The following is a 21,427-nucleotide window of genomic DNA, read 5'->3' as shown; positions in this document are numbered from 1 at the left end:
ACTAGCAATTTGAGATCTATCAATTTGGAAAGCTAAAATAGACTTCCATTTCCCACAAACAAAGCTTGGAGTGCTAGTGAGAAGCTTCAGCTCATCCATTCTGGTGTGTGTGGTCCTATGGGGACTTCACCACTGAATGGAAGTATATATTTTATACTATTTATTGATGACTTCTCTAAGGTGTCTTGTTTGTTTTTTATGAAGCAAAAATTTGATGTCTTTGAAATGTTTCAGAACTTTTTTTTTTATGAAAGTAAGTATTTCAGAAGTTCAAAGCATGGGTGGAAAATCAGTGTGACAAGAGAATTAAGGCACTTAGTACTGACAAATACTTCTCAGTGCACTTTAGGAAAATTAAACATGTGAGGATCCCACAAATGTGAATGAATGTAATAAAGATCCTAATTGTGCAGTAAAATTAGGAGTAACTTTAGGAAAATGATATTACTTCCATTCATGTTGTAATCTATTTGTATATATATATTCCATCAGCTTGAGGGAATAATCAAGCCTTTTCAATCCAATCTTCTTCTCTTATATTCTCTCTCCACTCTCCACCCTTTCCTTCAAGGACCATTCCTGTGAACATTATAGGAAAGAGAATACTGATTTTTCATATAAAAATCATCAAGAAATATCACTTCTTCATTATTGATGCAGCTTATCCTGCAAAGGATCAATTCAATGTTTTTTGCAGGTACTAGAAATGCTTCCAGATGTCAGACCTTCAATAATGACCCAGACTAATAATAGAAACAAATAGATATGGACAAGATTTTGATATTTGTATAACGTAACCAATTACTTACATTGAAATATTCACAAAGGACAAACAGGCACTCCCCAAATTTGCTTTATACATTAATTTATATTTGGTCTAATGAGAATTTCAGAACATAGATGTCAATGTCATCATTCCAACCCCAGTTTTCATCTGGTTCGTTTGTTATTTATGTAGTTAAATCACAGTGTAAGCTCCTTGAGGCATGAGATTGATCTGACCTCTTTCGTCCTTGAGAAAATCATACAAAAATATACTTGAGGCATGATGACCAAATTATGTCTCTTCTATTTCTTTCTGGTCCTTAGACCCTGGATTAGGCTATAACATGGATGAGTGCAAAGAATCTAAATGTGGAAGTCATGGTCCGGCAGTCCGATTTCCTTTCCAAATCAAAGGCCAGCGACCTGACCACTGTGGCTACCCTGAGACTGGGTTTGATCTATCTTGCTCGGAGAGGCAGGATACAGTGCTGGAGCTCCCAAATTCAATGAAACTCTTGGTCAAAAAGATTGATTATGTTTCTCAAGTTATTTATGCAAGTGATCCACGAGATTGCCTTCCAAGACAGCTTTCCAACATGAACTTATCTGCTTCTTCCTTCCAGTTTTGGGACATGGACTTCAACAATTACTTCTTGTTCAACTGTTCATGAAGAAGAAATCCATCCTATCAGTATCAGATGCCTTGTCTCAATGCTCCTGGATACCAAGTTTATGTATTTCATTCACAAGTTTCCACGGACGACTTTAACCTTTTGTATTTTACCAAGATCCATGACGTTTCACCATTTCAAAAAGACATGATTGATGGAGGTAACGTTCTTCATTTGAACTGGTTCGATCCAAGTTGTGGATCTTGTGCAGCACACGGCAAATTTTGCAGATTGAAAGCTAACAGCACTGAAGCTGAAACTGAATGTTATGGCAAGCTCAGGCATATTAAATGTACGTATCTGTTCCACGATTTCTTCCATTTGTTCAATTATACTATTATAATTTGAATATTGTGGTCTGCATGCCATAAGATGTGGAAATATTTAATCATTTGATTAGTAACAGTTCCTAGAGGTCTGGGTTGAATTATTCTTAATAGCAGTTGCGTTCCAAAATTCCTATCAGAATTTAAGACAAATGTTGATTATATGACACAAGCAACAAGGCATCCAGGGCTTATAGCTTATGGTCAGGAAAAATATATACAAAGTCTAATCTGCCTGTAAATATATGTCAGTTTATAAATATAAAGAAAGGGAGAATCTATCCTATTAATATGAATATTTTTGCAGGGTCATCCCCGAAGTTTGTGGCCCCCGGTTAGTTGTCAAATTCAATCTTAGTTCTCTGCTTATTTTGGAAATAGGTGTTCGCGTTCTTGACTTGGAATGTTCCATCTTCATTCTGCAGGTACAGTCCTGGTTTTGATTCTTCTATTGGTAGTGGGAATTGTTTTTTACCGCATCTACAGCTTCAATAGAATTGAAAAAGAATATCAATCCAAGATTGAAAATTTTCTGGACGATTACAAAGCTTTTAAGCCTGCAAGATATTCCCATGCTGATATAAAGAGGATCACAAATCAATTCAAGGAAGAATTAGGCCAAGGAGCTTACGGAACAGTGTTCAAAGGAAAGCTTTCAAATGAAATTCTGGGAAATTGACCGTACAAGGGTGAGGAAGAAATAAAAATTACTAAAATTAGGTGTGATGTGAAAAATTTACCTGATGAGGGTGAAAAGAGTTAAGAGCGTAAAAACGCTAGTATTAATAGCGTTTTAATGTCCAAAACGCTATTAACAATAGCGTTAAAAAAAAAAACGTCAAAAACGGAAGCTATTCAATTTTTAAAAAAAAAAAAAAAAGCTGGACGCTACTTATAGTAGCGTCCAGCTTTTGTTTAAATTTTTTTAATATTTTAAATAAAATATAAATATTATTTTAATAAATAATATTATAATAATTAATATTATAATATTTTTATTATAAAAAATTATTTTTTATTTAAAATTAAATTTTAATTAAATAAAAAATTAAAATATAAAATATTATTTATTAAAATAATATTTTAAATTTATTTAAAATATAAAATAAAATAATTAAAAATTTAAAGAAAAATTGGACGCTACTTACAGTAGCGTCCAATTTTTTTTAAATTTTTTAATTATTTATTTTTTTAATTTTAATTTTTATTTTATTAAATTTTAATTTAATTTTAAATTAAAAATATTATTTATAATAAAAGTATTATAATATATATTATTAAATATTATAATTTTATTTATTAAAATAATATTTATATTTTATTTAAAATATAAAATAAAATAATTAAAAATTTAAAAAAAAGTTGGACGGTAAGTAGCGTCCAACTTTTTTTAAATTTTTTAATTATTTATTTTTTTAATTTTATTAAATTTTAATTTAATTTTAAATTAAAAATATTATTTATAATAAAAATTTAAAATATATAATATTAAATATTATAATTTTATTTATTAAAATAATATTTTTAATTTATTTAAAATATAAAATAAAATAATTAAAAAATTTAAAGAAAAATTGGACGCTAGTAGCGTCCAATTTTTCTTAAATTTTTTAATTATTTATTTTTTTAATTTTAATTTTATTAAATTTTAATTTAATTTTAAATTAAAAATATTATTTATAATAAAAATTTAAAATATATATTATTAAATATTATAATTTTATTTATTAAAATAATATTTTTAATTTATTTAAAATATAAAATAAAATAATTAAAAATTTAAAGAAAAATTGGACGCCACTTATAACAGTGTCCAATTTTTTTTAAATTTTTTAATTATTTATTTTTTTAATTTTAATTTTATTAAATTTTAATTTAATTTTAAATTAAAAATATTATTTATAATAAAAATTTAAAATATATATTATTAAATATTATAATTTTATTTATTAAAATAATATTTTTAATTTATTTAAAATATAAAATAAAATAATTAAAAATTTAAAGAAAAATTAGACGCTACTTATAGTAGCGTCCAATTTTTCTTAAATTTTTTAATTATTTATTTTTTTAATTTTAATTTTTATTTTATTAAATTTTAATTTAATTTTAAATTAAAAATATTATTTATAATAAAAATATTATAATATATATTATTAAATATTATAATTTTATTTATTAAAATAATATTTTTAATTTATTTAAAATATAAAATAAAATAATTAAAAATTTAAAGAAAAAAGTAGCGTCCAATTTTTCTTAAATTTTTTAATTATTTATTTTTTTAATTTTAATTTTTATTTTATTAAATTTTAATTTAATTTTAAATTAAAAATATTATTTATAATAAAAATATTATAATATATATTATTAAATATTATAATTTTATTTATTAAAATAATATTTATATTTTATTTAAAATATAAAATAAAATAATTAAAAATTTTAAAAAAGATTAGACGCTACTATAAGTAGTGTCCAACCATTAAATTTTTTTTTAATTAATTTTTTATTATTTAAAGGAAAGCTGAACGCTATTTTGAATAGCGTCCAGCTTTCCTTCCAAATTATTTCATCCGGACGCTATTATAAATAGCGTCCGGACCTTAAAAACGCTACTACAATTAGCGTTTTGCACTCAGTCCGTCCACCTCAGCAAAATTCACTCCTTTTTGGTAATTAATTTCAAATCACCTATTTTGGTAAATTTTATTTTTTATTACCCCTTTTTGGTAATTAACCCTGAAATTCTGGTAGCTGTTAAGGTCCTCAACAATTCCAAAGCAAATGGAGAGGAATTTGTGAATGAAATGGGAACCATAGGAAAAATTCACCATGTCAATGTTGGTGGATTTTTTATTAAATGTGGTTCGCTTGATTGGTTTTTGTGCTGATGGATTCAGACGAGCTCTAGTTTACGAGTACTTACCTAATGACTCCCTAGAGAAATTTATATCATCACCAGATGACAAGAACAATTTTCTTGGCTGGAAAAGGCTGCAAGATATTGCTCTTGGCATAGCCAAAGGGATTTAATATCTCCACCAAGCATGCAATCAAAGAATCCTACATTTTGACATAAAACCACAAAATATCCTACTCGACAACAACTTCAATCCCAAGATCTCTGATTTTGGCCTGGCAAAGTTGTGTTCTAAAGATCAAAGAGCAGTATCCATGACAACAGCTAGAGTAACCATTGGCTACATCACTCCTAACGTCTTCTCAAGGAACTATGGGAATGTTTCGTACAAGTCTGATGTTTATAGTTTTGGAATGTTGGTGTTAGAAATGGTTGGAGGAAGGAAGACTATTGCTGATGTTAAAGAAAGAACAAATGATCATCAAATATACTTCTCAGACTGGATTCACAATCTTTTAGAAGGAGGAGAAGATCAAAGGTTTGAAATTGATGCAAAGTATTACAGAATGAACCAGAAATGAAATTGCAACTTGCATTGAATTTAAGTAGAGAAGTGTTTTATATACACTTGAAGAGAAGGGTGGGAAAATAATAGAAATTAGTTATATCTAACTACTTCCTATCACAGTATAAATAAACTAACTTCATTAATTCTCTGGTAGGACCCCCTCCCAAGCTGGAGAATGTATGTCAAGCATTCCCAGCTTGAGAACCATAGATTGAAAAGAAGAAACTAGAAGAGCTTTAGTGTAGATGTCTGCAAGTTGAATAGAAGAAGCTACTTGCAGCAGACATATAAGTCCAAATAGATCCTTTTCCCTTACAACATAACAATCAAGCTCTATATGCTTGGTTTTCTCATGAAATGTAGGATTAGCTGCAATGTGGGCAGAGGCAACTGTTGAGCAATAGAAAGGTCATTCAATAAGTAAACAAGCCACTAAATATCATAAGTTGTTGCTGCATGTGTGCTATAAGAGATAGTGCTTTGCTTTTTAGATTTTTGAATCACCAACAGAAACACCAAAATCTATAACAGACCTCGTGGTATCCATACAACTAGCCCAATCTGAGTCATTGAAATCTTTTAAGTGCAAATTAGAATTGGATGGGAAAAATAACCCTTTGCCAGGATAACTCTTAATGTACCTTAAGTGCTATGTGAAGCTTGAAAATGAGCTGAGGTAGGCTTGGATAAAAAGTGATTGAGTTGTTGAATAGCAAAGCTAATGTCTGGCCTAGTGGTAGTAAGATAAAGCAACCTTCTTGCCAACCTTCTATAAGAAGCATGATCTTGTAAAAGATCTCTTGTGTAATTACTGAAGTTTAGTATGAGGGTCCTTTAGAGTCTTGGCAGGTTTTGTAGCTAGATATCCTATGTCAAAGAGAATTTTCAAGGCATATTTTCTTTGACAAACTGAAATTCCTTTCTTAGATCTTCCAATTTTAAGCCCTAAGAAAAATTTCGAGTCAGCAGGTTCCTTGATTACAATCATCAAGAAACCTTTAATTCTATTAATCTCAAGAAGATAATTCCCTGCTATTATGACATCATCAACATAGACTAAAATGGCAGTAAAAGAATTCCTTTGTTTGTTAACAAAAAGAGAGTAATCTACTTTAGATTGAACATAACCACACTTAATAAGCTCTTGTAACAATTTGGAGTACCATTGCCTGCTAGCCTCTTATGGCCATAAAGAGATTTTTGAAATTTACAAACTTTGGTGGGCGTGGGAGACTGAAATCTAGGAGGTAGAATCTTGTAAACTTCCTTATCAAGCTCCCTATGCAAAAAAACATTATTGACATCCAATTGGTGAATATGCCACTTATTAACATAAGCTAATGCAAGTAGTAACCTAATGGTGGTATGCTTAGTTACTGGGGAGAAAGTATGAAAATAATCTACCCCTTCTGTTTGTGTATACCCCTTAGCCAAAGTTTAGCTTTATACCTCTCAATTTTAGCCATCTAACTTGTATTTAATTTTATACACCCATTTAGATCCAACTGGGGTTGTGCTAGCAGGAAGATCAATAAAAATCCAAGTATGATTTTGCTCAAGAGCAACAATCTCATTGGCTATTGCCTCTCTCCTATGTTTACTTTTGATAGCTTATGAATAGGTTTTGGGTTCAGATGTAGCGGAAATGCTAAGAGTGAAATGATGATTTGAAGCAAATAGATGGTTATAAGAAATAGTAGAGGAAAGTGGATATTTAGGACCTGAAGAATTGGTGACTACAGCTGATTGGGAAAGATTGCAGTGATAGTCTTGAAGATAAGTAGGTGGTCTCCTTAGTCTAGTAGAATGTCTTACACCAGTAGAATGAATAGAAGATGAGCGAATATTAGAATGAAGTTCTGGTATAGGATACTCAATAGAAGATATGTCAGTAAGCTGCAAAAGAGAAAAAGGAGAAGAAGATGAAAAAGAAAAAGGAAAAACATTTTCATGGAATTGAACATTTCTAGAAAGAAAACTTCTTTGGAGTTAAAATCCATTAACACATAGCCTTTTGTATCAGGCTTATGTCCCAGAAAAATGGACTTCCTTGCTCTAAGATCCAATTTGGATCTATGAACAGACAATGTAGAAGCAAAGCATAGAGAACCAAAGACCTTGAGGTCATTATAATCTGGAATATTGTTATGCAATATTTGAAAATGACATTTATCTTGAAGAAGAGAAGTGGGAATTCTGTTTATAAGAAAAACAACATGAGTGATAGCATAACACCAAAATGATTTTGGTAAATGGGATTGAAATAATAAAGTTCTTGCTATATTGAGAATGTGTTGATGTTTTCTTTCTACAAGGCCATTTTGTTGAGGGGTTTCAACACTACTGGTCTGGTGAATAATTCCTTTGGAAGCATAGAAATCAGTCATGAAAAACTCATGACCATTGCCACTTCAGATAGCTTTAATTGAGGTATTAAACTGAGTTTCAACCATGACAACAAAAGATTGTAAAAGGGTCCTAACATCAAATTTAGCTTTCATGAGAAAAACCCAAGTATACCTTGAAAAATCATCCACTATGGTTAAAAAGAATCTATGACCATGAATTGATGTTATAGAACAAGCACCCCAGATATCTTCATGAATAAATTGAAATAAAGCAAAAATATAAGAAACACTGTGTGGAAAAGATAGTTTCTTTTGCTTTGCATAGTGACAAATGTCACAAACATGTGTATCAACATTACAAGAAATAGAAGAGCAAAGCTTATTCAAGGCTAAAATTCTTGAATGAGAAGGATGGCCAAGTCTATAGTGCCATAGGCTAGCAGGAGGAAAAGAAGGAACAGTAGTGATGATAGAAGCAATTGAGGTAGTGGAATGAGATGATGGATTGACCAAAACATAAAATCCTTCCTTCATTTCAGCTAAACTAATCATCCACCAAGTACTCAACTCCTGAATGAAACAAGAATTATGCTAAATTAGTAAGCTACAATTCAAAGAAGAAATGAGTTTGGTTACTGAAATTAAATTGAAAGTAAAGGATGGGATATAAAGGACATCTAACAAGTAAAAATAAGATGTAAATTGTACAGTTCCAGAAATGGTGGCTATAACATGAGTACCATTAGGTAAATTGACTGAAACAGGTTTAATTTTTTTATAAGTTGTAAAAGCAGATAGGGTGAAAATCAAGTATCCATGTGTTAGAATTGACATTAGTATAGAGAACAATGGGATTACCTGTGGAAGAGTTGGGAGTGGCAGTAGTTAAATGAGAAATGTTACCATTGTGCTGTGTAACCAAATGATTGACTAAAAGAGATTGAGGTGATGGAGAAAGTGATCCTGAATTAAAGTCAATAGCTTCTGATATTGCTCAGGAGTGAAACTCACATTAGAACCGTCTACATGAGCTGATGGTAGAGATTTAGAAATAGCAACAGCAACTGGTTCAACATTCTCAATAGTGATAACAACATGTGTAGCAGCATTAGAATTTCGAAATTTATATCTTGGAGGGAAACCATGTTTCCTATAACAAGTATCAACAGTGTGTCTTTGTTTGCCATAGAATGTGCAAACCTTGACTGATCCAATAGACTAACCTCTTCCAGTATAAGGCACATTATTGGAATTAAAATATCCTCTACCATAAGACTAGAACCAACAAACCACCACTCTCAGATTTGACAGCTCTATTCAGAATTCTTTAGATTCTATAATAGGATTAGAGATTTGTCTTTCTTGCTGAATCACTGAGGAGAAAGCCTTATTAATTGAAGGTAGAGACTCTATTAGCATAATCTGAAATTTAACATTCGAAAATTGCTCATTCAAACCTTTCAAGAATCTTATCGCATAATCACTCTTCATATACTTTTGAATAGTCGAAATTGCCCCACAAGAACATGGTGTAGCACATGAACAAGAAGGAATTGGGTGAAAATTAACCAACTCATCCCGTAGAATCTTTAATTGAGTAAATACTCTGCTACTGAAAGCTCACCTTGTTTGAAATTGTAGATCTCTTCCTGCAGATAAGAAATTTGAACAATGTCTCCTTGCGAAAACCTATCTTTCAAATCATTCCATACATCTACTGCCCAATCAATCCAAAGTACACTCTGTGCAATAGAAGGTGAAAGTGACCTTGTAATCCAAGAAAGAACCATTGTGTTGCATCTCTCCCATGTAGAATACATTGGATCTGTCCTCACAGGTGCAGGAAGAGAAGCATCGATGAATTGCAGTTTGTTCTTTAAGGCTAAAGCCATCCTCATAGCCCTAGCCCAAGAATGGTAATTAGATCCAATAAGAACTGGAGAAACTAATACCAAAGCTGGATTTTCATTAGGATGTAGAAAGTAAGGATTAGCTGGATTTGTTAGATGATCACTGGTATTGACAGCCACTGAAGCAAAGAAATTTTCTCAAGAAAACCGTCGAGAGAAAAAGTGCTCGATGCCATATTACAGAATGAACCAGAAATGAAATTGCAACTTGTATTGAATTGAAGTAGAGAAGTGTTTTATATACACTTGAAGAGAAAGGCGGGAAAATAAGAGAAATTAGTTATATCTAACTACTTCCTATCACAGAATAAATAAACTGACTTCCTTAGTTCTCTAGTAAGACAGAGAAAGACGCTAGAATTGCAAAGAAACTTGCAATTGTGGGTCTATGGTGTGTTCAATGGAACCCAGTGGATCGTCCTTCCATGAAAATTGTTGTTCAAAATTTGGAAGGAGATGGGAGCAATTTAATAACGCCTCCTAATCCTTTTAGCTCCACAGCTCCTGCTGAGAGAATGCGATCAAGGATTATTGCAGGCAAAAGCTTTCACCAAGACTTGGAGGTCATCAAAGAAATTGAATAATCATTACTAGTAGTCTTCCATTGTCATGTACATTAGGTAGCAATCCCTAAATACAAGAACACTGTTGTTTTCTGGGTTTAAATATGTCTGAAGTATGCATTTGATGTCTAATTTGTGAGTTTTCTTTCAGAAATAAGAGATTTAATTCCAAAACTAGATAAATTACATCCTAACGAAATTCATGAACTCTCTGATCTTAGACAAAACTCAGAATTGTAGAGAACTTTTTGGGCTAGCTCATGAGCTCTTCTGACAAGTCCATACCATTGTTGGTAGCAAGAGCCTGGTTTTCTTGGTTTGCGATTTTGAAATCCTTCTTGTGTCTAAGTGTGTGCTACACTATCTCTGAAACATGCAGCGTCTGCCCATTGAAGAGACCAGCTTTCCTTGCTTTCCATGGTTACCATAGCACGTACACAGCTTATTACACACTATCACCAGAGTCCTCAGCAGCTTGGAGCTGGTGGACAAAATTACTCCCCACATCCTTTATTTACATCTTACTAGCGAGGCAATCAGTTCTCAGAGCCAGGGGGGACCAAAACCAGACTGCTCTGGCTCTCTCACAATGGAAGGAGTGCAGCATTAGTTATAATTTGCACTGCTTTGATAGATATTGAATTTGAGGGATCATAAAAATGGACTAGATAGAAGAAAATTTTTATTGGAAATGCAAACACCCAATCAACAGATAATCACATACACATATAATGTGTTGTTATCTGGAGCCATTATAATTTTAATTAAAATAGCAATTGATAATTGGCGGAGACTATACATCAAGGTGAACTTAAAAACTACTCATTTTTATTAGCATGCATCAAAAAACATGAAAATACATTCACTTGTCGACAATGAAAAATAAATTTCTGAATCAAAATCAGTCATATCTTTTATAATTAAAAAAATTCATTATAAAGCATTTAAAAATTTAATTTACTTTAAGATTTTTTTAATATGTGTTATTTATTTTTTATAATAATATGATTAATTTTTTTGTTGTTGTAAATAAATGAATTTTGAAATAATTATTCATTTTTTATTATAAAAAATTATAATATAATTTTATTATAAAAAAATCATTATTTTCTATTTAGAAAAAGTTAAAAAAATAATAAATTTTATAAAAAAATAATAAAATTTTTTTTTAAATTTAATTAAATTCTAAAAAACTAATTTTTCTAATTGTCTACTTTGAAAACTCATCACCTCACACACTCACTTGTGTATTTCTCTCATCCCTCTTGCACTCTCCTTTCTCTATTACACACGCATTTATATCATGCATATGCCGATGATAAGGGGCGAAGCCCTTTGGTGAAAAGAGGGGGCCACCACCCCTCTTCACGCCGCGCGCGCGCGGCCCCCTCCTCCCACAAAAAAAATATATATATATCTTTTATTGTATATGAAATTTAAAGAATATATATTAAGGTTGTACACAGTTATTGGAAGATTTAAATCGAATCAAAATTTAAAAAAATTATTATTGTAAGAACTCAACCAAATCAAATTGAAGTTGTTTTATTGTTTTGATTCGATTCTGATTCTTCATTAAAAACTGAATCAAAACCATATCGAAATCGAACTGAATTGAAACTGAACCGATTTTATGCAAATATATTTTCTATACATTTTAGATATATTACATATTTTCAATAAAATTATATATTATATGCAATTAAAATTGTTATATATATAATTTAATTTGTTATTAGTTATAAGTGTATGCATGTAACATAATATTAATTTTTATTATTTTTAATTATAAATATATTAAATCACTTTATAGAAATTAATTATCTTATTAATTCACCTTTTAATCATATAGTATATTTTCTTATTGAAAATTATATAATTGAAAAATATGTACAATATAGTAAAATATATTTATTAAGATATATGTTATGAACTTATATATATATTGTTTAATATAATTGAATTATGTTCCACTTAAAATGTCAATGGTACAATCAAAAAAAAAATATTTTGTGAGATTTGTGGTGATAATAGAGAGTATGAGCCAAAACAATATTTAAGATTCAATGTTAATAATTAAATCCATTAAGTTTAATATTACATTAGCTATCTTATTTTTAATTTGAAAAAGTTTTAATTATAATATGTAAAATTTTTATAAACATCTACTATATTAAAATTAAATTTATTTGTAGTACTCAGTATTGTGAATCAAAATTTAAACTAGCAAAAATTATACATTATCCAACAAAATTTTAACTTTAAGAGTTGAATGAAAATATAATTAAAATTTTTTTCTAAAACCAAAAATTACATAATTTTGTGCCCTTAGCTTAGGTTACATTAATCCTAACTTATGTTATACCCACTAATTTGCTATTATTTTATAATTTGAATGAAAATATTATATAACTTATTATATGTAGGATTGAGCTATACTCACTCAGTATCAACAATTCATTCTTAGCATCTGCAAGGGATTTGAACTCATAACTTCGACTCTGATACCAATTGTAGAATTGAATACTTAGCACCATATTAAAAGTTTAAACTTTTAGCAAAGGTATAACTCTAATCCCTTATAACATAACAGCTTAAGCGCTATGAGCTGAAGGGATCTGAGTAGAATGTTGGCCGACTAAGTTATCTCTACTCAGTACTAATATTATGGATATTTGATCTTATCTTATACTTTTATATGAGAATTATTAGTTTGATTTTAGTATTCCTCTTGAGTAAGTTATTATTTTTATATTATTTAATTGATATTTTATTTAGATATTGATATTACTATTTTAATATTAGTACTATTATTTTTATTAATATTTTGATGTTAAAAATATATAATTATTTTTATTCTTTTAAAAGGAATATAATAATATTGTAATTTTAAGTGTAGAAACCAATAATTGAACCGAATTAAAATTAATAAATATTTATATTTATATTTTAAGGAAATAAATCCCATAATATTTATATTTTAATAGTTAATTAATAAATATTTATATTTCATAACATCTCATAATAATTATTTTCATTATCATTTAATATATTGTATTAAAAATGAGTTCTTTAATTTTAAATAAATAAGCCATCAAATCAAACTATAAATACAATAAAAAAAAATATTTTTTTTAATAAATCACTACCTCAAAATAAACTTCTTACATCCGCAACTGTCGATGATGAGAAGCTCAAGCTATAATTTCTCTGTAAGTCACAAATTAAGCTTCTTGAATGGCAGCGTAAAAACCTTCTCTATCCAGTGGCATCATACTTTTTCTTGGACTCTTCTAGCTATCTTTAAATTATAGTCCAGATTTTTCTCTAACTTGAAATTAAACTATCTTCTGGATAGAGAGAGGCAATGATGAATTTCTTCAATACTCCCTCTTAGTACTTGATGCTAGGGGAGAGCAGTTTTCGGTTTAAACTGAAAAATTGAACCGAACTGATTAATTTGATTCAATCGGTTCGGTTTTAAAATTTAATCGGTTCGGTTCGGTTTATAATTTTGATAATTTCGATTAATCGGTTCGGTTCGGTTATTTTCATAAAAAATCAAAAAAAATTGAATCAAATTGAATCGAACCGAATCAAACCGAACCGAAATCAAAGAAAACCGAACGGAACCTTAAGATTTTTGAGTTTTGATTTCTAATTTTTTTTGTTTTTATGTTTTTATTATTTAGATTTAATGTTAAAAATATGAAATTTTATAAATTTCGGTTTGATCGGTTTAAAACCGAACCGAATCGAAATTTATCGGTTCGATTCGGTTCGATTTTCTCTTATCAATCGGTTCGGTGGTTTTTAAAATTTTTTATTTTTTATTTTAAATTTTATCGGTTCGGTTCGGTTCGGAACCGAACCGACTGTTTGCACATCCCTACTTGATGCTGCCTAGTCTTTCAGGGTCAATGAATGGATATAAATTGATCTAAGACTGTATGAAATATAGAAGGATGAGGTCAATAGCCTAATGACAGCTACTCTGATGCCTTAGTCAAAAAAGATTTCAAAGAAAATATTCTAAAAGCAGCATATCAGAGTAATTGTTAAAAATCATAGAAAAATGCCAGGGTGACTACTGTTAGACCACCAACCTCATCCTTCTGTGTTTCAGGCAGTTCAGGATCAAACTACATCTAGGCAGCATTAGTACTAACTCATTGCAAATCCAATTTTCTTGCCTTGCTTTAAAAGCTCCATGTCTAACTTGATCACAACAGTCTTTAACTTTCATGTGGTTGTTTTTATTTATTATGTATATTATACATCTTCATGTTATTTTTATTTATTACTACTCCAAAATATTTTCTCACAATAATTAGATCGGTTTGGTGTAAAGCCAAAATCAAATCATGGATCTTTTTATTAATCTTTCTGAAGTAATGTTTTTTAAAGTAAAATTTTTTAAATTACAATTTTTCATAGTTTTTAAATCTTTATAATTTTTAGCTTTTGAAAGGAAATAAAAGTTTTAAAGGTATTTGAAAGTTTATTATATATTATTAATTTTATTTTGCAATAGATAAATATTTTATCTGTGAAAAAAGAGACATTTCTCTAAAAAAAACTCTCAAAAGTTTAAATAATTAACAAAATTGATTCAATAAATTTATCAGAATACGCATCTCGACCTAGACAATGCTAATATTGAGTCTCTGCTTTTTAGTCAATTTATTCAGGGAAGTAGATTTTTGAACGGCTTAGATTATCCATTTAGACTAACAGCAGATATTTGAATAAATGATTTGGATATAAATAAATTATTTAATTAAACTAATTTAATAAATTTAATATATATTTTATTATATAATTAATTAAGTAAATTATAAATATTATAATAAAAAACAATTATCACATATTTTAAATGTTTTATATGCAATGCATATGTCAAATAATTATTAAAATGCTATAATACATTTATTGAGTAATTTTTTTTTTATTAGAATATCCTCTACATTTGATAATTTAAATATCTTCGCTGATTTATAAAAAAAATATTAAATTAAATTATTAGCAATATAAAAATCTAGGCTAAGAAATGTTAAATTAATTTAGTTTCATAAAAAAAGTATATATCAATGGTTATATCTATAAACGGTAATAAAAATAATTTTGGGCCCAATTTTATATAAAAAGATTATAATTAATAAATTAATTAATTAATTAAATTTACCATTTGATTACTCTCTTTGTGCTAGAAGGTAAGAAACATCTTTAGCAGCAACGCGAACGCGACTATTTTAGCTTGTAATCATTCAAAAATATATATTTAAAAAAAAATTAAGATGTCCGACTACGAAGAAGAAGGGTACCAAGGCAACGGTGAGGATTTCGAGATCGAAAAGTACGCTGCAGGTGGTGGTACTGGTGGTTCCTCTCCCCAGCCTCGCACTAGCAGCCACAGCCATGGCGGTACCGACGATCTCAGTGTTTCCAAATCTAAGGTGAGAATTCAACTCTACGCAAATTATAAAGCTCTATCCATACCCATATGGACCAATTCAATGGGGAAGATACTTCAGTGCTGGTTTAATTTAGGCTTGATGGGTGTAATAGTTAGATTAAGAACATTCTTGGATTTTAGGTGGTGTTAGGGTTTTTAGTTTGTTGCTATGTTAGTTTTGTATATTATTTCTTCATGCCTAGATGTGTATTATAGAAGTTCCTGGCAGGTAAAAGGGTTTTGATCAGAGGGACTTATCGAGTGTTATGTATTGACTTGTAGAATTTTCCTTTTAATTAATTGTAAAGGAATAGTTTCGGAGTAATTTTATGAATTAAGATAGGATTTGGGTTTAATTATTATTTGTGGATTTGGACCATTTGATGCTGGGATTCTCTAAATATTGGCGGTTCTTATGTTAATGTCTGTTATGCGCTTGTATACTTAATTTAGATATTTGGGGTGTCATGCAGTGAAATGAATTTATTGGTTGGCTGCATTTTAGTTATTGTCCTTGTGTAATTAATCCGACGTTATGTTATCCATTTTGCTATGTGCCTATGTTGCATTTTAAGTTATATTGTTACTTGCTATCACTTATTTTCTGGAATTGCCCTACTACAATTTGTCAATTCCAGTATGGATATCATGACCAGGCAAGAGAGTCTTCAAAAAGTAGGGAAAAAGAAAGAGAAAGGAGGCTTGATAGGGAGAGGGATCGAAATCTTGAAAGGGATGAGGATAGGAATCATGAGAGGGACAAGGATAAGAAGAGAAGCAGGGACAGGGAAAGGGAAAGAGAAAGAAACAAGGATAGTGAAAGTCACTATGGGCGTCGTGATCGCCACAGAGATCGTGGTGAGAAGAGGGAACAGGGCAGAGATAGGGTTAACAATGATCGTTATCGAAGCCGAAACTATGTCAGTGACAGGTAATAAAAATTTGTTAACCATATGAAACTGAGTTTAAATGCTGTTCCATCTTTCATATTTCATTGTTTTATAGAACAAAACATTGATTATTTGTTGTTTGATGCTATTCACAGACACATAGATTATGATAGAGACAGGGAAGACAGACACAGGAATCGATCACAATCTCCTTCAAGGGGTAGATCTGAGAACAGATCAAAATCACACTCCCGCTCACGTTCTAGGAGGTATGCTATGTTCTTAAAAGTGTTGGGGATAGCCACTTATGCTCCGTGATTATCACCATGCTCTTTGCTAACCTATCCTTTCTTTTTGGTTTGTGTGCTATACCTACTTTCAGTAAAAGGGTTAGTGGCTTTGATATGGCTCCTTCCCCATCTGCAATGTTGATCAGCCCAGCTGCTGCTGCTGCTGCTACTGCAGGTACATGTACCATTAAACTTGCACTTTTTCACTGTTGTTTTGTTTGAGTGTGATCTCGTGTGGAAAGATCATATCAAATTACATGATGTCATTTTGGTAAGCAACATTTGGTTATTTTATTTTGTGAGTATGGCTTTTTAAAATTTATGGTCTCTAAGTGGGCTGTATTTTTTATTATTATTGCTTGGTGAAATAATTCTGGAACTGAGAGATGTTTTGGTTTGTCTTCTGTTTGGTGTTTGTTTGTTTGTTTTTTGGTGTCTTGTCATTGTTGTAAGAAGGCAATGTTGGGCTACTTGCCCCAATGTGCTGACAAATACAATGGGCGTGAGCCGACTTCTGTAGCTTTTATGTACAAGGAGGAATCAATGCACGGGTGGTGCTTGTTCATCTTCAACTGACAGCTATTGCCTGCTTCGGTAGTCTTGCAAATGTCACCTCCAGAACTTGAATGCTGCATACCTTTCTTCTTTTTTCTAAAAATCTTCTTTTGAAAATTGGGATTTTTTTTTTTTCTATTAGAACATAAAACAGGAGTCAAACTTTTGGTATCTCAACTACATTGAAATTTTTTTTTTTTTAAATGATTGTGCTTTAAGTGTGATTAAATTACCTTTACAGGTCAGAATCCTGGGACACATCCTGCCATTCCTGGAATATTTCCCAATATGTTTCCTATGGGAGCCAGTCAAGTATGACTCATCTTGATGCACATAAACTAGTATCTGGATCCTTTGATTTATTAATTTTGTGTCATTTGTTCACCTGCAGCAGTTTGGCTCTCTCCCTATTATGCCAATTCAGGCAATGACACAGCAGGTTGGCAGGATAAAAGATGCATTATGTTTGCCTTTTGAACATCTATTTGCCTTTTTGAACACCTTTTTTTTTTTTTTTTTTTGCATTCTGTTATAATTTTTTGTCTCAACAATTTTATGATTTATTTTGTTACTTCAGGCTACTAGGCATGCTCGGCGGGTCTATGTTGGAGGCCTCCTCCCTACAGCGAATGAACAGGTTTTGCCCTCATTTTTCTGTTGGACAATGGATATATCTAGTTGGCATACTGACACTATTTTTTTTCTGCAGTCTGTAGCAACCTTTTTTAGCCAGGTTATGGCTGCAATTGGAGGAAACTCTGCTGGCCCAGGTATCCAGCATTTGTCCTCTTTCCTTGATAACTAGACCCACCTGCATTGTTTCCTTGTCGCCAAATCTTTTTCATGTTTGTTTTCTAAAGGGGATGCCGTTGTAAATGTCTATATAAACCATGAAAAGAAGTTTGCATTTGTGGAGATGAGATCTGTTGAGGAGGCTAGTAATGCAATGGCTTTAGATGGGATCATTTTTGAGGTAAATATATATTTGAACTGATCTCCAAAGTCCATAGGCTTACGACTTTGTTCTGTAATAGTCAATGTTATGTGGTGCTGACTGCTGATCTATTTGAATCTTTTTTCTGGAAAAAATAACTATGCCTCCAGGGAGCTCCTGTCAAGGTGAGAAGACCTAGTGATTATAACCCATCCCTTGCTGCAACACTTGGTCCAAGCCAGCCTAATCCCAATCTTAACCTGGCTGCAGTTGGCTTAAGTCCAAACTCTGCTGGTGGGCTTGAGGGTCCGGACCGCATCTTTGTGGGTGGACTTCCCTATTATTTTACTGAAGCTCAAGTCAGAGAGTTGTTGGAGTCCTTTGGTCCCCTTCAAGGTTTTGATCTAGTAAAAGATAGAGAAACTGGGAATTCGAAGGGCTATGCATTCTGTGTGTACCAAGACATTGCAGTTACAGACATAGCTTGTGCTGCTCTGAATGGAATCAAAATGGGCGATAAAACTCTCACTGTTAGACGAGCCAACCAGGGAACTAACCAACCTAAGCCTGAGCAAGAGAATGTTCTGTTACATGCCCAGCAGCAAATTGCATTGCAGGTGAAATTACATTCCATTGTTCTCTCCTAAATTCCATGTCGCCCCTCTGTAGAAATTATCTGGTTATCCTTCCTTTTTGCCTTTTTGTTCCCTGGTTTCTCATTTTAAGTATTGGTTATTGTTTATAGGTTACTTAGAAGCTTCACTTCTTTTATTTTCTTCTCTCTCCCTTCGTTTTCCTTTTGGCTTTTCCCTTTTCTTTTAACTTGCTTTCCCTTTTTTTTCTTTTCTTTTTCTTTTGGGGTCAGCAGAGACTTATGTTACAGCCTGTCCCTACTAAAGTTGTATGCCTGACTCAAGTAGTTAGTGTGGATGAGCTCAAAGATGATGAGGAGTATGAAGAGATTTTGGAAGACATGAGAATGGAAGGCGGGAAATTTGGTAAAAATCTCTTAACTGAGCATTTATTTTCTTTGTTAGCCTCTATTTTCCCTCCCTTTCCTCTGATGCTTCTTCATGATAATTGGTTTTCTTTATTTTCTTTTTTATATATCCGTTTTACAGCCTTTTGTAATCCCTTATTCTGCTAAAAGAATCAAGCCTAACACAGACAGAAGACTCCATTGCCCTTACTTTTCTTGAGATAATTTCTTAAAAGGAAAAAAAGAAGATAATTTGGAAAATTTCAGTTTCTGTCTTTTCACACGATAAATGCAGGTACATTGGTGAACGTTGTTATCCCTCGCCCAAAGCCAGATGGTGAAGCTTCACCAGGAGTTGGGAAGGTGATTATGCATTGCTTTTTTTTTCTTTTTTGTGGGTTCCCTTGGTGCACTTCTCCTTGTGCTTATTTTGAGATCTTATGTTTTGAGGGTATTGGCTGACTACAAAATCTTTTTATTTTAAGGTGTTCTTGGAGTATGCTGATGTTGAAGGTGCTACGAAAGCCCGAGCAGGGATGAATGGAAGGAAGTTTGGTGGAAATCAAGTTGTAGCTGTGTTTTTCCTGGAGAACAAGTTTTATCAGTGTGAATATGATGCCTAATCATTGTCTACTTTCTTATGTTGATTTGTTAATGGAGTTTCATAAGGATTAGTATTTATTCTAGCTAGCACAACAAATGAACATGTTATTCTGGGAAGTTATGTTGTACTTGGGCTAGTGGTAATTGCCCATTCTCTTTCTTTCTTCATTTTTCTCCAGTATCTCAAGCCCATCATTCTCAAAACATTCGTAATTGAACTTCTTTCACAGCACTAATGTATTTGTTTTGTTGTCCCAACGCATGTATGGCTAAAGAAGAGGTGAGGAATCAGTGAGAGTCGTTTGTGAGTCATTCATTTGTGGGAAATATATTTTTTAAAGTAATTTTTAGTCATATTTTTTGGGTTTTTAGGGCATAAATAAAAGACCAATAGAAGCAAATAATAATAATAATAATATTATTATTATTATTAAAGATTAAATTCAATCCTTGTTGACGAGTGTTCAGATCTAAATCCATCAGTCTTGGTATAGATGGATGTTGTTCCGGGATATTATTTTATTATAAAAAAAAAAATTATATTCAAATGTTAAATTTGAACTGAAATCAAATTTAGCCCATTAGTATGATAATGAGAGAAATTTTAATAAAAAAATTTAAAATTTTGAGAAGGTAGAGTTCAATTTTGAAGGGTAATATTTATGTCCGGTTTAAATTTTATACATTAGATATTTATTATCTGAATCTATTTATATACATAATATATAAATGTGTAGAGAGAATGTTAGTGTCGTCAAGTTGTTTTTCATTATTTATAAAATTTATAATTATATTTTTTAATATTTAATTTAATATTAGAGTTTATATAAATTTAAAATTTTTATGACTTAAAAATTTAATTGTTTATATAATTTAAAAATTTATATAAATTTAAAATTTTTTATCTCTTTTTCTTAAATAATCCTCATAAATTTTTATCCATACGATTAAATTATTTTAATATAATTATATTTAAATTTATATAGAAAAATAAAAAAAATAATTTTTATTAGTCACATATAAATTCTTTTTTTAATATTTTTAAAATTTTGATTTAATTAAAATAAAGAAAAAATTAATTTTATCGATCACACATATAAATTCTTTTATTAATATTTTTAAAATTTTCATTTAATTTAATTTCTTATAAATTCATTAAAAAAATCTCATATAAAATAAATTTATATTTTTCTTAATTGTAAATATTTATTTCTAAAATTTTTTTATTATATTAATATATAAATTAATTTTAATTAAAATTAAATTTATAAGTCTTATATAATTATTACAAATTGATAAACTTTATATATATATATATATATATATATACACACACACACAGTAAGACCAGCGCAGTATTCTGCCGTCCTATGGTAATATCTCAATCTCACGATTGAAAGCCAACAAAGGGGATTGTCATTTTATGCCAAAAACACGATGTTTTATAAAACAAGGACGATGTCAATGTCACTTAGGAAGGGAAATTGCAGTGATGCCAAAAAAACGCGGAGCTTGGATGCAAGTGGCACGATTGAAATTGACGTAATGTATAAAAAAATTCATATTTGTTAAATTTATAAAAAAAAAAATTAATTAGTATATAATATAAATTAAAATTATATAAATTTAAAATATCTAAATAATATATAATTACTTATAAAATATAAAAAAAAAACTATATATATAAGAAAAAATATTTAAATAGAT

General features: G+C 30.3%; 1 protein-coding gene and 1 pseudogene across 7 annotated transcripts; both read left to right on the top strand.

Annotated features, from left to right (window-relative positions):
• The first annotated feature begins 980 nt into the window (after positions 1–980).
• On the top strand, positions 981–10,035 carry LOC110651351 (rust resistance kinase Lr10-like; annotated as a pseudogene).
• A 5,183-nt stretch (positions 10,036–15,218) lies between these two features.
• On the top strand, positions 15,219–19,924 carry LOC110651352 (splicing factor U2af large subunit B). Of its 7 annotated transcripts, none has more exons than XM_021806656.2 (13): positions 15,219–15,470; positions 16,108–16,400; positions 16,515–16,628; positions 16,742–16,824; positions 17,446–17,516; positions 17,599–17,643; positions 17,782–17,841; positions 17,914–17,974; positions 18,065–18,177; positions 18,309–18,755; positions 19,004–19,136; positions 19,413–19,480; positions 19,603–19,924. In XM_021806656.2, exons 1-13 carry the CDS (start codon positions 15,312–15,314, stop codon positions 19,738–19,740), a joined length of 1,785 nt encoding a protein of 594 aa, XP_021662348.2. In that variant the 5' UTR covers positions 15,219–15,311; the 3' UTR covers positions 19,741–19,924. The 7 variants fall into 7 exon arrangements, with proteins under 7 accessions (XP_021662348.2, XP_021662346.2, XP_057999771.1 ...); XM_021806654.2 differs by having other exon boundaries at positions 17,596–17,643; XM_021806657.2 differs by having other exon boundaries at positions 15,222–15,470; positions 19,007–19,136.
• Positions 19,925–21,427: the final 1,503 nt, after the last annotated feature.

The sequence above is a fragment of the Hevea brasiliensis genome, chromosome 1, assembly GCF_030052815.1.
Source record: "Hevea brasiliensis isolate MT/VB/25A 57/8 chromosome 1, ASM3005281v1, whole genome shotgun sequence".
NCBI classification, from domain to species: domain Eukaryota; kingdom Viridiplantae; phylum Streptophyta; class Magnoliopsida; order Malpighiales; family Euphorbiaceae; genus Hevea; species Hevea brasiliensis.
The sequence above is the reverse complement of the archived record's forward strand: the minus strand, read 5'-3'. Positions and strand labels throughout refer to the sequence as shown.